The sequence below is a fragment of the Cibotium barometz genome, chromosome 37, assembly GCF_041138505.1.
Source record: "Cibotium barometz isolate CiBa-2024 chromosome 37, ASM4113850v1, whole genome shotgun sequence".
Taxonomy (NCBI): domain Eukaryota; kingdom Viridiplantae; phylum Streptophyta; class Polypodiopsida; order Cyatheales; family Cibotiaceae; genus Cibotium; species Cibotium barometz.
This window is the reverse complement of record NC_141082.1, coordinates 24,484,875-24,497,892: the sequence shown is the minus strand read 5'-3', so window position 1 is coordinate 24,497,892 and position 13,018 is coordinate 24,484,875. Positions and strand designations below refer to the sequence as shown.

General features: G+C 48.4%; 1 protein-coding gene across 3 annotated transcripts in view; it reads right to left on the bottom strand.

The window, feature by feature from the left end:
- LOC147617094 (uncharacterized) overlaps positions 1–13,018 on the bottom strand; it is a 60,270-nt gene that overhangs the window by 34,344 nt on the left and 12,908 nt on the right. For 2 of the 3 annotated variants that reach the window (XM_086776707.1, XM_086776708.1), the window contains 5 exons: positions 8,673–8,782; positions 8,142–8,360; positions 7,793–7,931; positions 7,589–7,686; positions 6,933–7,232 (listed from right to left, as the gene is read on the bottom strand). In XM_086776707.1, coding sequence (XP_086632833.1) covers positions 6,933–7,232; positions 7,589–7,686; positions 7,793–7,931; positions 8,142–8,360; positions 8,673–8,782 — 866 coding nt within the window. The remainder of the gene's footprint in view (positions 1–6,932; positions 7,233–7,588; positions 7,687–7,792; positions 7,932–8,141; positions 8,361–8,672; positions 8,783–13,018) is intronic. The other variant, XM_086776709.1, reaches the window with a different exon arrangement.

The window sequence follows — 13,018 nt, the reverse complement described above, 5'->3', positions numbered from 1 at the left end:
TTCCGGGACCAAGAGAGAGGCCTTCGCTGCAGCCTTGCCTCTCTTTAGCGCCTTGAAGAGAACGCCCCGTGGCCCCTGGATTGAAGCACAGATGGTGGCTGCCCGCACTGTTCCTTAGTGCCTGAGGACAAGAGGGTGGAGTTGTCACGTGCACATCCGTGCCATGGCTAATCTCCAGTATGAACATCTTAAATCCCTGATTAATCTAGCAATTAGGACATCATTACCATCAGCAGTATTAGCATTATCAGCAGTATTAGCATCAGCATCAGCATTGGCTTCAGCACCATCATCATCATCAGCATCTACAGCATTAGAGGGCATGGGAACCTTGTCGGCAGCCTATAGACACCCTGTCGACAGCAAGCAAGGAGCAGCAGGCAACCAGATCCTAGCAAATGGCCAGCCAAGTGTGGGCAGCAATCAAGTAAGCGCAGCCTATCAAAGGGGCATTGAATGCCATCATTTGTCCACCACCAGCAGGCCAACAACCCCTGGACTGGACCGACCAGCACCTCAACATAATATATAAGCATGAAGTCATTATTTAGCAAGTCATTCAGTCATTCATCATGTCATCAAGCATAGAAGTTAATAGAAGTCACGTAGGGGCCAGAGGACACCCCTCCGGGGCTGAAGAAGGGCCTAACCATGTACAAGAGCATTCCTTGAGGGTATGTACTCAGAACCAATACATCATTAAGCTCTCAGATCAATTCCAAAGGCCTAGCAACAGGCATGATCAGTTCCGGCAAGTGGCCCACTGATGTGTTAAGTAGGCATGGCGACAGCAATGGAACAGACGCTCAATTCTTCAGCAAGACTTGGAAGTGGAGATCGGAAGTGGAAGGTGTTCAAACAAAAATATCAAAGTCAAAGTCAGAGTCATAAATAGCACGTCAAAGTTAGAAGTCCAAGGAGGAAGGATGACAGAGTGTCCACCCGTCATCAAGTTTAGCAAGAGGGGATGTCACATGCACGCCCATGGCATGGCTAATCTCCAGCATGAACATCATAAATCCTTGATTAATCCAATAGTTAGGACATCATTACCATCAGCAATATTAGCATTATCAGCAGTATTAGCAGTAACATTAGCATCTGCATCAGCTTCAGCACCATCATCATCATCATCAGCATCTACACCACTAGAGGGCATGGGAGCCCTGTCGGCAGCCAGCAGGCGGCCAGATCCTAGCAAGTGGCCAGAAAACTGTGGGCAGCAATCAAGCACAGCCTGCCGACAGCCCCTGGACTGGACTGACCAGCACCTCAACATAATATATAAGCATAAAGTGTTATTCAACAAGTCATTCAAGCATTCATCATTTCATCAAGCATAGAAGTAAGTAGAAGTCATGTAGGGGTTAGAGGTCACCCCTCCGGGCTGACCAAGGGCCTTATGTGGGAGAGAAACTTCATGTAGGCGACATTAACCTCATCTATTGTCACAGGGCGAATCCCAGAAGCTAGAGATTCCCCCCCCACCCCCCCCGGGCGGCGGTTTCTCCCACCAATCCGCCTGCAGCTCACGCCCCCATCCTCCCTTCCACCCTCCCCTCTTCCATCTCAGCCCACGCCCCATCCTCCCCTTCCACCTGCAGCCCCCATCCTCCCCTTCCACCTGCAGCCCCCATCCTCCCTTCCGCCTCCCCCTCCCTTCCACCAGCTACAGCCCACACCCCCATCCTCCCCCCCGCCCTAGCCTCTCCAACGCCCCCTCCCCCTTCGCCTCTCCACTGCTTTGCGGGGCTGTCATCTCCCACCCAGGCTTTTCCGCCTCACCCCCCCTTGCCTCCCTCGCCTCAATAGCCAAAGCCGTGCTGCTTCCCCACCTCCCCTCCGTGCTTCCGCCCCCTCCTTACCCTCCCTTATTTTTCCATCCAAGTGTTTATCGCTCTCGGGGTTTTTTTTCCCGTGGCAACTTTCGGCATCTTCTAGTCTTGAAGCCCTAAGACGACTCCATGGCAGCCACTTCGTCATCCCCAACTGAGGCTGCCATCTCTTGCCTCTCTTTTTCCGAAGAGGATCTCCAGCCCCAGCTCCTTGCTTCGACAGTTGTCTCTTTGGAGGCCTCCTCCACCTTGGTATGCAAGATTGTCGGTGCGCCTAGAAAAATCACTGACATTCATCCTTTGGGGTGTGGCTACTACCAAGTTGAGTTCGATTCGCCTGCAGCTTTGGACAGAGTCATGTAGCTGATCCCCGTCGTACTACGTATAGCCATGCCTTCTTTGCAAGGTGGCAACACGGCTTTGACCCACCATCCGACCCTTTGGCTAGCATCTCAGGGTCTCTGAGACAGTTTGCTTTCCAAGTCTTAGGAAGGAATACCTTCCTCTCCTCCCGGTGATAGGTGGTGCTATCGGGAGGGTGATGGACCCCCCCCCCAACCGCCGCTACGATTCTTGCACGGATGACTTGGATTTGATCCCTTCGTATCTGCATCGCCTCCCCAGACTCAATGCCTCACGTCATTTCGCCCCCTAGGCTACAAGGAGACCCGATTTTGCTGAGAGTTGAGAACATTGGCCTCCCAGGCCAATGTTTCATGTGTCGCCAGATGGGACACCTCGCCAGAGTCTGCCCTCAAACCCTCCCCGGGGGGGGGGGGGGGGGGGGACATAGACCCCCATGTACCAGAGCACCAGGCCCCAGATGAGGCCGGCACAGCAGAGTGGCAGAACGTTGGCCCGAGGCGAGACCGCCGATCAAAGCCGAGCGGCGTTGGCAGGCACGTTAGGCTGGCAAAATCAAGGAGGATACGGTTGTGTCAGATAACCGTTTTGAGCATTTATCTCAGCAACCCCCCGACAGTGATGGCCCCCCCTCTGCTCTTTCGAGGAACCCGCCCCCCCAATCCCCCCCTTTTCAAGATTGTTACCTCGTCAGGACCCTCCACATTTTCAGCCTCCTGTGGGGATGCTGACCCTCCAGAGCATGCAACATGCCCGGCCCCGCAGCGACCCCCCCCCGGCACCTCCCCCGCCCTTGTCGTCCGCTCTCCGACTCTCCCCCCTCCATCTCCCTCTACTCTGACGGTACCAAAACCCCCTCGCCCCCACCCCCACCTCCTTAATCTCTCCAAAGCACTCTCGGCGCCCTCCAGCTGTGCCTAATCCGGAGCTGCAATAGCTGGCCAGCTCCATCTGCCGGTTGATTCATCATTTTTCACAGCCAGCAGAGATGACCATCACTGCCCCTCCGGTCCGAGCTCTCCCTCCCGAATCACAAGTGTTGGATGCGCGTGAGCGAGTGTGGCAGCACACGAGAGAGGTGGTCCCTCACGCTCTCAAGACATTCCTCCTGACCCCTTTCACATTTGAGGAGTTGGCAAAGGCTATGACGGCATTACCTAGGGGCAAATACCCGGGAGAGGACGGTCTTCCAACCTCTTTATTTCTACAACATTGGGATCTCATGGAAGGTGGCCTCAGGGCTGCCTTCAACGAGATAATGGTTACAGAAGGCATGCCGGAGAGCATGTCGGAGGGTTTGATCCACTTGATTCCAAAGGAGGGTGGTGACAGATTGGAGATCTGGCAACATGAAGACCCATCAACCTCCTAGGGACAACCTACAAAATTCTGCCCAAGGCCATGAGCCAAAGACTGCAGCCCTTCCTCCCCAGCTTGATTCATGGTACACAAGTTGGTTTCGTTCGGGATCAAAGAACATCTTCACCTTCTGGGAGGCGACCACGTCAGCTAGGATACAACAGCAAGTCGATTTTGAGAAAGCCTATCACAGAGAACATTGGGGCTTTCTGGAGGGGACGATGTGCATATGGGTTTCCCAAAGGAATGGGTCCGCGGGACTCTACTCCACTTCTCATAGCCAAGTTCTTATTCAGGGTGCTAGAGGTGAAAGATTTCCACTTTCACACTCAATCCAACAGGGGTGCCCTCTAGCACCTTATCTCTTCATGTTCGTCGCTGAGGCCATGAGCAGTAGTTTTCTCTCCGCCAAGGAGACCAGACTCCAAGGATTGCGTCTCCCCATCCGAGTCCAGGAGGAGCTACTTGATTCTAAGTTCGCCACCAACAACGACACAATAGCATACCTGTCAGGAGCTAAGGGGAACCTCCAGAGATTCGTCGAGAGACGATTGAGATTTTTTGTCGTGCATCCGGAGCACAGATCAACTAGCACAAGTCGTGTGGATTTTGGGTTGGCTCATCGCCTTCCTCGACTTGGCGTCCAGAGTTTAGGCTTTTCAGTGGGTCTCGAGGGGAACTCCAGTTTGTTATCTTGGATGCTAGATCGCATTGACATGTCCCTTGAGCAATAGCTCACCCCCTTCTTCTGAGCATTCAGAAGAAGCTGTTATACTGAAGTTTGGCCAAGCTTTCCCTAGCTCGCCAAGTAGTGCTAGCGAACAAGGTTCTTCTTGCCACCATGTGGTACATTACCTCCTGCCGATCTTTCTCCCAGGCATGTATTGGTCAAGTTCAGCGAGCGTTTAATCCGGAACTTTCTATGCGGTGGTAGTGGTGGGAGACTGGCCAAGGCCAAGGTGGCCTGGAGAGTGATCATTTAGCCCACGACGTGGAGAGGGCTTGGGCATCATCGACCCCTCCATTCAGAACCGTGCCTGTTGGGCAAGTCGATTGTTCGAGGTCTCCTTCCGGGCAGTGAGCCTTGGAAGGACTTCCTCCTAGCCAAGATCTCCGCCCGCACTCTGATCCTGGGGGGCCCTTGGCCTCAAAGCACGAGATGGATCTTCACAGCGATGCGGGCACGCAGCCAGTCTCTTGCATTCTTGGGATCATCTCAGGCCGGCCTTGCAGCAGCAGCAGTCAGCTCCCAGTAGCCTTTGAGGAGCAGCTCCGACAGCCTCTAATCTGGAATCCTATGGTCTGTCTACCTAGTGGTCACATATGGTCCATCTACCTAGTGGTCACATGCTCGGGGCTCGCCCACACGTACCATGGGGAGCCTTGAGTACAAGAGATTGGCTTGCATTCAAACAGCTACCCCCAGAGGCTCATGAGAGAGGCCTTATTGGGATCCGGGGCAGAGACTGACATAGCCTCAACATCAACTCTTCCATCCTCCGGAGTGGTTGGCCCCGATACCGGATTCTTCTGCTCCGCAGTGGCTAGGAGTGTTCACCAAGCACGGTATACCCCTGGCCGTCCATGGCACGAACAAGTACTCTGCTTTACTCACCTTCTCTATTGGGCTTCATGGCAAACTGGAGAGATCAGAGACCCCCTTAGAGGAGCTCAGGGGATGCACCTTCCAAAGGGTGATTGGTTTTCACGCACATGAGTCGACCCTCCACCGGCCAAGGTGCCCAGAGAGACTATGGCGGCTATGGTTGTGGGAGGGTCGGTTGGTACGAGTCTCCAGTGGGACCCAGAAGAGTGGACATGGCTGGATCCAGAGGACAGAGGAGTCACTCAGTACCCCCAGAAGAGTGGACATGGCTGGATCCAGAGGACAGAGGAGTCACTCAGTACCCCCTTTTTTGCTTACACTGCACGGCTAGGCCGCAAGATTCAGATGTTAGAGGTGTAGGGCACTCAAGCAACACCAGCACACTAGCAGTCCCAAGGCCTCCCACCACATTTTCTCTAAAATTTCTAGAAGCGGCTATGGGAAAGCTTTCGGCCGTGGAAGGTCACTCTTTTCATGTGGCAGCTCGCACATAGGTGCTTAGCAGCTGGCACTTGGTTGGCCATTGGGGGCAGACCAACATTATGTCAAAGGTGTGGCCATCCCTGGAGTCTCAACGTCGCGGTCTTTGGGATTGCCCAAAGGCCCACAGCATTTTCACTACGGAACGGGCCTGCCCGTATTGTTACATGGGGCACTGTTTCTTGGGCCACTGAGGCTACGATCATCATGCCGTATGAGGAGGAAGGTGGGGGACTAGCCCTTCAGGTCTCTCACCTTTGTATTTACACCGTGCCAGTTAGAACTCAGCTGGACACCAGCAGGTTCTAGCCAGAGATGGGAGATTTGCAGTGGTATAGCCAAGTGGCATATATGGAGAGCTCGATGCAACAAAGCCATCGAAGGCACCCTCACCCCGAGGTCAGTGGGGCAGCTTCAAGGTGGCTCAAATTGCACGAGGAAGCACCGGGAGGCTTTCCTCAAGATTTGGCGGCACGTCCCTTTCTTACAGATAGTGGTGGTGATCCCACTTGGCATTACAGACCACCTATGTGGTTATTTCCCCCTCCCCCCATTGTATGAGATAGCCTTCTCCTCCTAGAGCAGCCAGCCAGCAGAGGGGAAGTACATCCTCCCCTTTGTTCATCTTGACTCGCGTTTCCCCTTTGGGGACGGATTTGTACTTAGCCATTTTGGCTGTTTTTCTCAATAGAAGGATCTTTTTCCCAGTTAAAAAAAAACCCTCGTCGTCTATTGTCCGACTCCGGACAATGTGGAAGACATCTTCACAAAGGGGCTTCCTAGAGACAAGTTTGAAGCTTTTCGCAAAGCATGCTTGATACAATTTGTGATCTGATGTGACTCCGTACACTCACATTTCCATTACACGGGAGATTGTGGAAGATATGTTACTGGAAATGTGTATTAGGCACTAGTATTAATTTGGTGGCATTTCCCCTAGCAATAAGTGTCACATATAGACAATGGTTTGCAGTTTATAACATGATCATCGGATCAGATGCCATGTGTCATGATATCTTTTTATCTTGGTGTTAGTTAGGGCTACAACCTTATAGGCCCTTTAGTTTGATGTAAAGTGTATTGTTCTTATCAAGAGATAGTGCCATCTGTGTGTGTGATTCTTTCATTCTGTCTCTCAGAGGTGACCTAATCCAACAATTCCATCTAACGCTGGCCAAACAAGCTCTCCATCTCTGATGGCAACAGTTTCATTTAAGAAAAGATCTTGTTTGTGATGCCAATGGAGTTTTCATTTGAGTGAGCTAGAAATGGAAAAAAAAGGCCTTCACCTCTGTCTCGCCTAAAAGAGAGAGGAGAAAGGAGCTTTTGCCACTGCCTACAGCTCCTGTGATGCCTATCAGCTGGCCCTTTTGTACAGTTATATTTATGCCCTTCAAAACAGGTTTAGGTCTGCCAACATTCCTCAATGGTATATCTTGAATCATATCTCCTCCCAGCTTATGGACATTCGTTGAAGTTTGTCCCTCCGTTGATTCCTCAAAATGGCTTTCATTGCTCACTTCTGGAATCACCCATGAGAACCATCCGTTCGTAACACATATTGATGCCTCGGAGTCTGCACAAGGGATCTGAAACAAAATGATGCCATGTCATGAGCGTTACAACATATACATACATGTGTGTGTGTGTGTGTGTGTGTGTGTGTGTGTGTGTGTGTGTGTGTGTGTGTGTGAATGGGTGGGTGGGGGGGGGCGGTGGGTGGGGTGTATGGATGGGTGTGTAACGCACACGCACACACGCAGCAGACATGTATATGTGTGTGGGTGATGTACGTATATGTATTGTCTGTATGTAGGACTATGTATGAATGTATGTCAGTATGTAGATATAAGTGCATACATATTGTTGGATCGAGTGAGTGACCCATTCTCAAATGACTGGATTGAGTGCTTGAAAAAGTAAGTAATCAAGAAGATACACATGCCTTATCTGTAATGGTAGGAGGCCCATCAACATTTGGGATGTTTAAAAACATTTGCAACCTTTGAACTGCTACCACTGCCTCCCCTGCATATTGAATCCCTAAAAATCACCATAATAATCACATGTTCAGACAACACGATGTAACAAATCGAAAAGACTAAGAACCAAAGGCTTAATACCCTCATTCTACTGACACGGGTTGTACCAGTGGGTGCAAAGTTAAATACTCGTACAAGAACACTCAGTAATGCCAACACACTGAAAGACATGCTTGCGGTCAGCTTTCCATGTATCCTAGCATATGTCCAAAATATAACCATTGCTGCTATAGGAACCACTCCATCCTACATCCATCAAGAAAGGCCTTTTCAATTTGCGTTATTGAGAGCTTGTTTGTACACCCAAAGTTGAAGAACAGAGATACAACTATTGATGAGAACACACACCCATACACGACCTAAAAGGCAAAAAAACAAATAAAATTTATACATAACAATAAACAAATTTGGGGATCAAATTTCCATTCACCAAGAAAGTTCTTGAATATACAGAACCTTGAGAGTAAGAGTCAGAAACTTGAGAAATGAAGCCTTTCTGATCCAATTGAGTTCATTGTTGCGGATCTGTGAAATGAATTGGAGAAATGCAGCCGTCCATCCGTTAAATTTGACGGTCTTGATACCTGCTAAAAGTTCTCCTAACAATCTTACACGTTCATCCGTGTAGTTTATAGCCCTCATCCGAAATCTCCCTACAGCCCAACCCATCCAAACCTGGAAAATTTATTGAGCAGAAATGTCCAATGCAACTATTTAATGTGGTGCTTAGGTTTGACGGGAAAAATTAAGCATAGATTGGCTTGTTTTCTCAGATGTGTTAGTGCACAACAAGTTTCATGATTTGGAGTGCCTTAAACGAAACCCAGTGTTGTAAACGTTCAAATGAGACTTTACATAGTGTGTGCACATATTACACACACAGGCGCACACACACTCTCTCTCTCTCTCTCACTTGTGTGCGTGCCCACACGAACACCAAACATGCCCATACATACATACATATTCATGAATGCAGAAGCAACTTACTGGTAATGGCTGTAACAAGAGAACCAAGATTACGCCCGGCACAGCTGAGATGCCAGCTTCTGCGATGGCAAGACTAGATATGACGAGTATTTCGACAAGGGCGAACCATGCTGCACAACAGATGACTCGCCTTAACAAACCATTTAAATATTGTAAGTATATCATTTTTCTGCAAATTCAGAGCAAAATCAAAGCCTGGTTTAAAGGTAGAAATTGTGTTTGATTTGAGAACCTCATAAGGTCCCAAGCAGGAAGCAAATCCTCTACCAAACTTGAACTCGATCCTCACATCCAGTGCAGTGCAGAGCCTTGCTAGGTAAGTTTGTAATTAGAGGGCTCTTTCCGGGTAATGAGGCTTTCACTTAACAGATTCAGGTCTATACCCATAATAGAGGTAGTGGCCCTAGGGCAACATCAAAACATCAATCTGCCTAGTGGAATGGCCCTAGGGCCATTCTGTACCCCCTTGTACCAACTATGGTGCATGGTAGAATGGTCCCAGGGCCATTCTCTACCCCTTGCATGCATAATATATCAAGAATGTGCATGGTGGAATGGAATGGCCCTAGGGCCATTCTATACCCCCTTGTTCACGGTAAGGCCATTCTACCATGCACAATGTGCTTGAAAGAATGGCCAAGGGCCATTCTACAATACACAATGTGCTTAGTCCATTCTATGCCCCCTTGTGCTACATCAAAACATCAATATGACTGGTATAATGGCCAACCTATCTAGTACTTCCACATAGAAGTATGTGGATAGATTTCCCCAAGAGTCTATGACAATAGTACAGAGCCTATAAATCCACTATAGTAGAATCATCATAGGCTTGGTAGAGTCACATAACATACAAAATGTATAAATTCAATACTATATCATGTATGTAACTACAAAATGTTATACATATGTGTTATCTACAAAGTATGACCTTATGTTTTCAAAAGTACTTGAGAAGTTTCATGACTAGTCAGTGGACCACCACCACAAACTTGAGAAGTCTCATAACTAGTCACAACACAGGAGCCAATCAAGGATCCTCTTCTTCCTACGATTAAAGTGGTTGGCTTCAGTGATGGCCATTGTTACATAGATCCTCACCCCTCTCAAAGCTCTGGAGCCTTCAACGAATACCCACGTGGAGACCTTTGGCATCAAATTACCCATGCATTCTCTTTTTCAAGATGACCGCAGGAGATCCTGCCAAAAGAGACAGATCTCCTTGTTCTTCTGGCTCTTTCAGTCTCCTGGTCAACACTTGGAGACAGACTTTTGGTGCACATCCCAGATTCTGATAGTGCTTCACAGCTCTCGAGTTTACTCAGCATTGTGTATGGTGGTGCAAAGAAGGATCTGCAAAGCATCGCACACTTGATTGGCAGGATGAGGACAGGGGCTTGCCACATTGCTTGGAGATGTGTGGCCCAGCTTACACACTCAGGTCCTGAAGTTATATTCGAGGACGGATGGGTTTGGACTGCCTCTTTGCAGCCCCAGAGGTACCGCTACATGGTCTCTTTAAATCTGTATCTGTGCACTTGGGTGATTCCAAGTTGAGTAATGTGCCTCTCACGGCTAAGGGTGCGATATGGAAGTGATTTGACGATAAGGAGTGGCTGAGAGACTGCAAAAGGTTACGACGAGGGGACATGTATATGCATGTAAACCTTTGGAATGATGAAGATAACAAAAGTTTGCTAATCACCATTTTTGTAAGGACTATCTGTCTCGAGTGCATGTGAATGACAGAAAAGATAGCAATGAAAGACAGTAGAGAAGACACTTCTCATAACAAGGCTGAGCCAAAAGAAAACTACTGTTGATGATCTCCTACGAGCACCCAGGCAGGTCACAGCGAGGATCTTCCTCAGTTAAGTGCAGGTTGCTGCTGGCTAGGGGCTGACTCGCAGCTGAACACCACTGCTGTATGGGCTTAATTACAGCCTCATATACAGGCACCCTACAGGAAGTCAGTTGGTCAGCCTGCTGTTGAGATGCAGCAAGGGCTGCCAACCAGCCATAAGCGGCCAAAACTATCTGTACAAGTGATGCTTACATTTCTTTTGGTGCTATCATTTGGTTGTCACAGTCAAGCCCACAACTCACATATGAGGGGAACAATAGGCATCTGGTCATTCTGATCAGTCAGGGAGTTGCTCAGCAGTGCCGTCTGCAGGACCTGGCAGACTGAGGATATGTCCCACCTGCACAAAGGTTGGACAGTGCATGGGAGATTATTGCTAGCATTGCAACTTGGCACATTTGGAAGGCTAGATGCACTGAGGCCATCGACAGCGATTCTATGCCAATATGACATCCGCCGATCACAGAGACTTGACATCCCAGCAACCGTCAGATTAATTCTAGTTGAGGTGGGTATTGATCACGGCATCTCACTTTACATAGGATCATATGCTGATTACATGTACATACACTAGTGTTAGAAGTTTTCTTTTTACCTTTTCTTTCAGTTTTCCATGGATACGGATATCCATGATACCATTGTATCAATTTTGGTCTCATAGACCCTTGGGGCCTACAAAATCCACACCAAAGCCATTAGCCCCCGCCATCAGCCTCACCAACCAGATCTGATTCATGGCACACAGACGAGGTTTATCTAGGAAAGGAGCATCCTGGATAGCCACAGCAAGCCTCCGTGGCAGGAAGGCAACCGCAAGCCGCTGGCAGGAGGATATAAAATTGCTGCTCCTGGACTTTGAGAAAGCCTACGACAGAGTGGATTGGCTTTCCTAGAGGGCATCATGCTTCCGATGGGATTCCTGGCAGGTTGTACAATAGATCAATGATCGATGGAGTGCACTTGTATTGGTCCTATAGGTCAATATACAATAGTTAAGGTTGTGGAAATTAAGGTTGTACAATAGGTCAATGATTGATATACTGCACTTGTATTGGTCCTATAGGTCAATATACAATAGTTAAGGTTGAGGAAATTAAGCCTTCCATTAACAGCACTCATTTTTTAACCCCATCCTCTTGACTCATTTTTTTACTTGTTTTGCACATGGAGGGTTCACCATCTAGGTCCTTAAAAGATGAGATTCTTTGTGAGCACCATAACCTTGTTTCTTTGACACAAGGTGGAACCATTCATTAGGTATGGCCGTACAGTATGTATTTGGTACAGTGCAGTATGGAATGTTGTGGTTCTACACATTAGGTATGCTAAATCAGGCTCATTACAAACAGACTGCCCACCTATCCTTCACTTTTTATACAGCCAATGAGAGTGTACAATTAAGTATGACAGGCATCCCCCCCTTTACACACAGCCCTAAGTGGTTGCTACTCACTTGCTGAGTTGGATGCCACCTCGTGCCCAAGGTATGGGCAACCATTTTCCCGTGGACATAGAATCTAGATGAATAGGAAAACCTCCAACCGATGAGGAGTGTCGTAAGGTCCACTTTCCAATGAGATGCATGCACTTTCCATGAAAATCTTTGGGTTGTGTGTAAAGGGAGCGACCAGCCTTACGTGCCCATCCTAATGTATTGAATGCCAAAGTTATGGGCAGCACTTTTGGGTGCCCTAAAGGTGTGTAAAGGCCCTCAGTGAAATATATATATTTGAATCAAAAAATAAATATCTACACTCTGTAACCTCAAAAGAGCAAGAAAAAAAAAATCCAAGAAAGAGACTTCTATTAAGTATGAAAAAAGCATACAACAATCACGGCTATAAGCCGGAATAGAATAGAATCACCCAAATATGTAAGGTGATCTCAACCACTGAGGAGCATCTAATGCCATGCTAGACCTGTGGGACTAGAAGAAATGGTCCCACTCCCGCATAAATACAACGCGCTTTGCTTGCACGGAACGAGAGGACCCCTGAATACGGGCCCAAGTAGCCATAAGAGTATGGATGATATCACCCCATATAGTACTAATACATTGAGACTCAAAAATCTGGACACCCTCAATAGCCTTCGTGCATCTAGCTCTCCAGATCTACCATGCTATAATACTGGCAGCAATCTCCCACTGGTGTCAATCCTCTGTCTCGGGGTGTGTAATCAGAGTGAGGGACATCTTCATGCTGGGTAATACCTCTACGAATGAAAATAGCAGAGTCTGTATCACTGCCCTCCTAGAAAAGCTGCGAACCAGACTGGGAAAGCCAAGCAACTGTTCCCCAAGTCACATGCATGGCGCGGCCACTCAATTTGCCCATAAGTTAGGCTATAGAACCCCAAATATGTTGTGCAGTGCTGCATCCCCATAAACAATGTTGTAGAATACCAAAATTTGCCGTACATCTCGAGTAGGTAGGTGCGACACCGAAAACCAATCTCCACTGATTGGTGGGGAGACCACCAT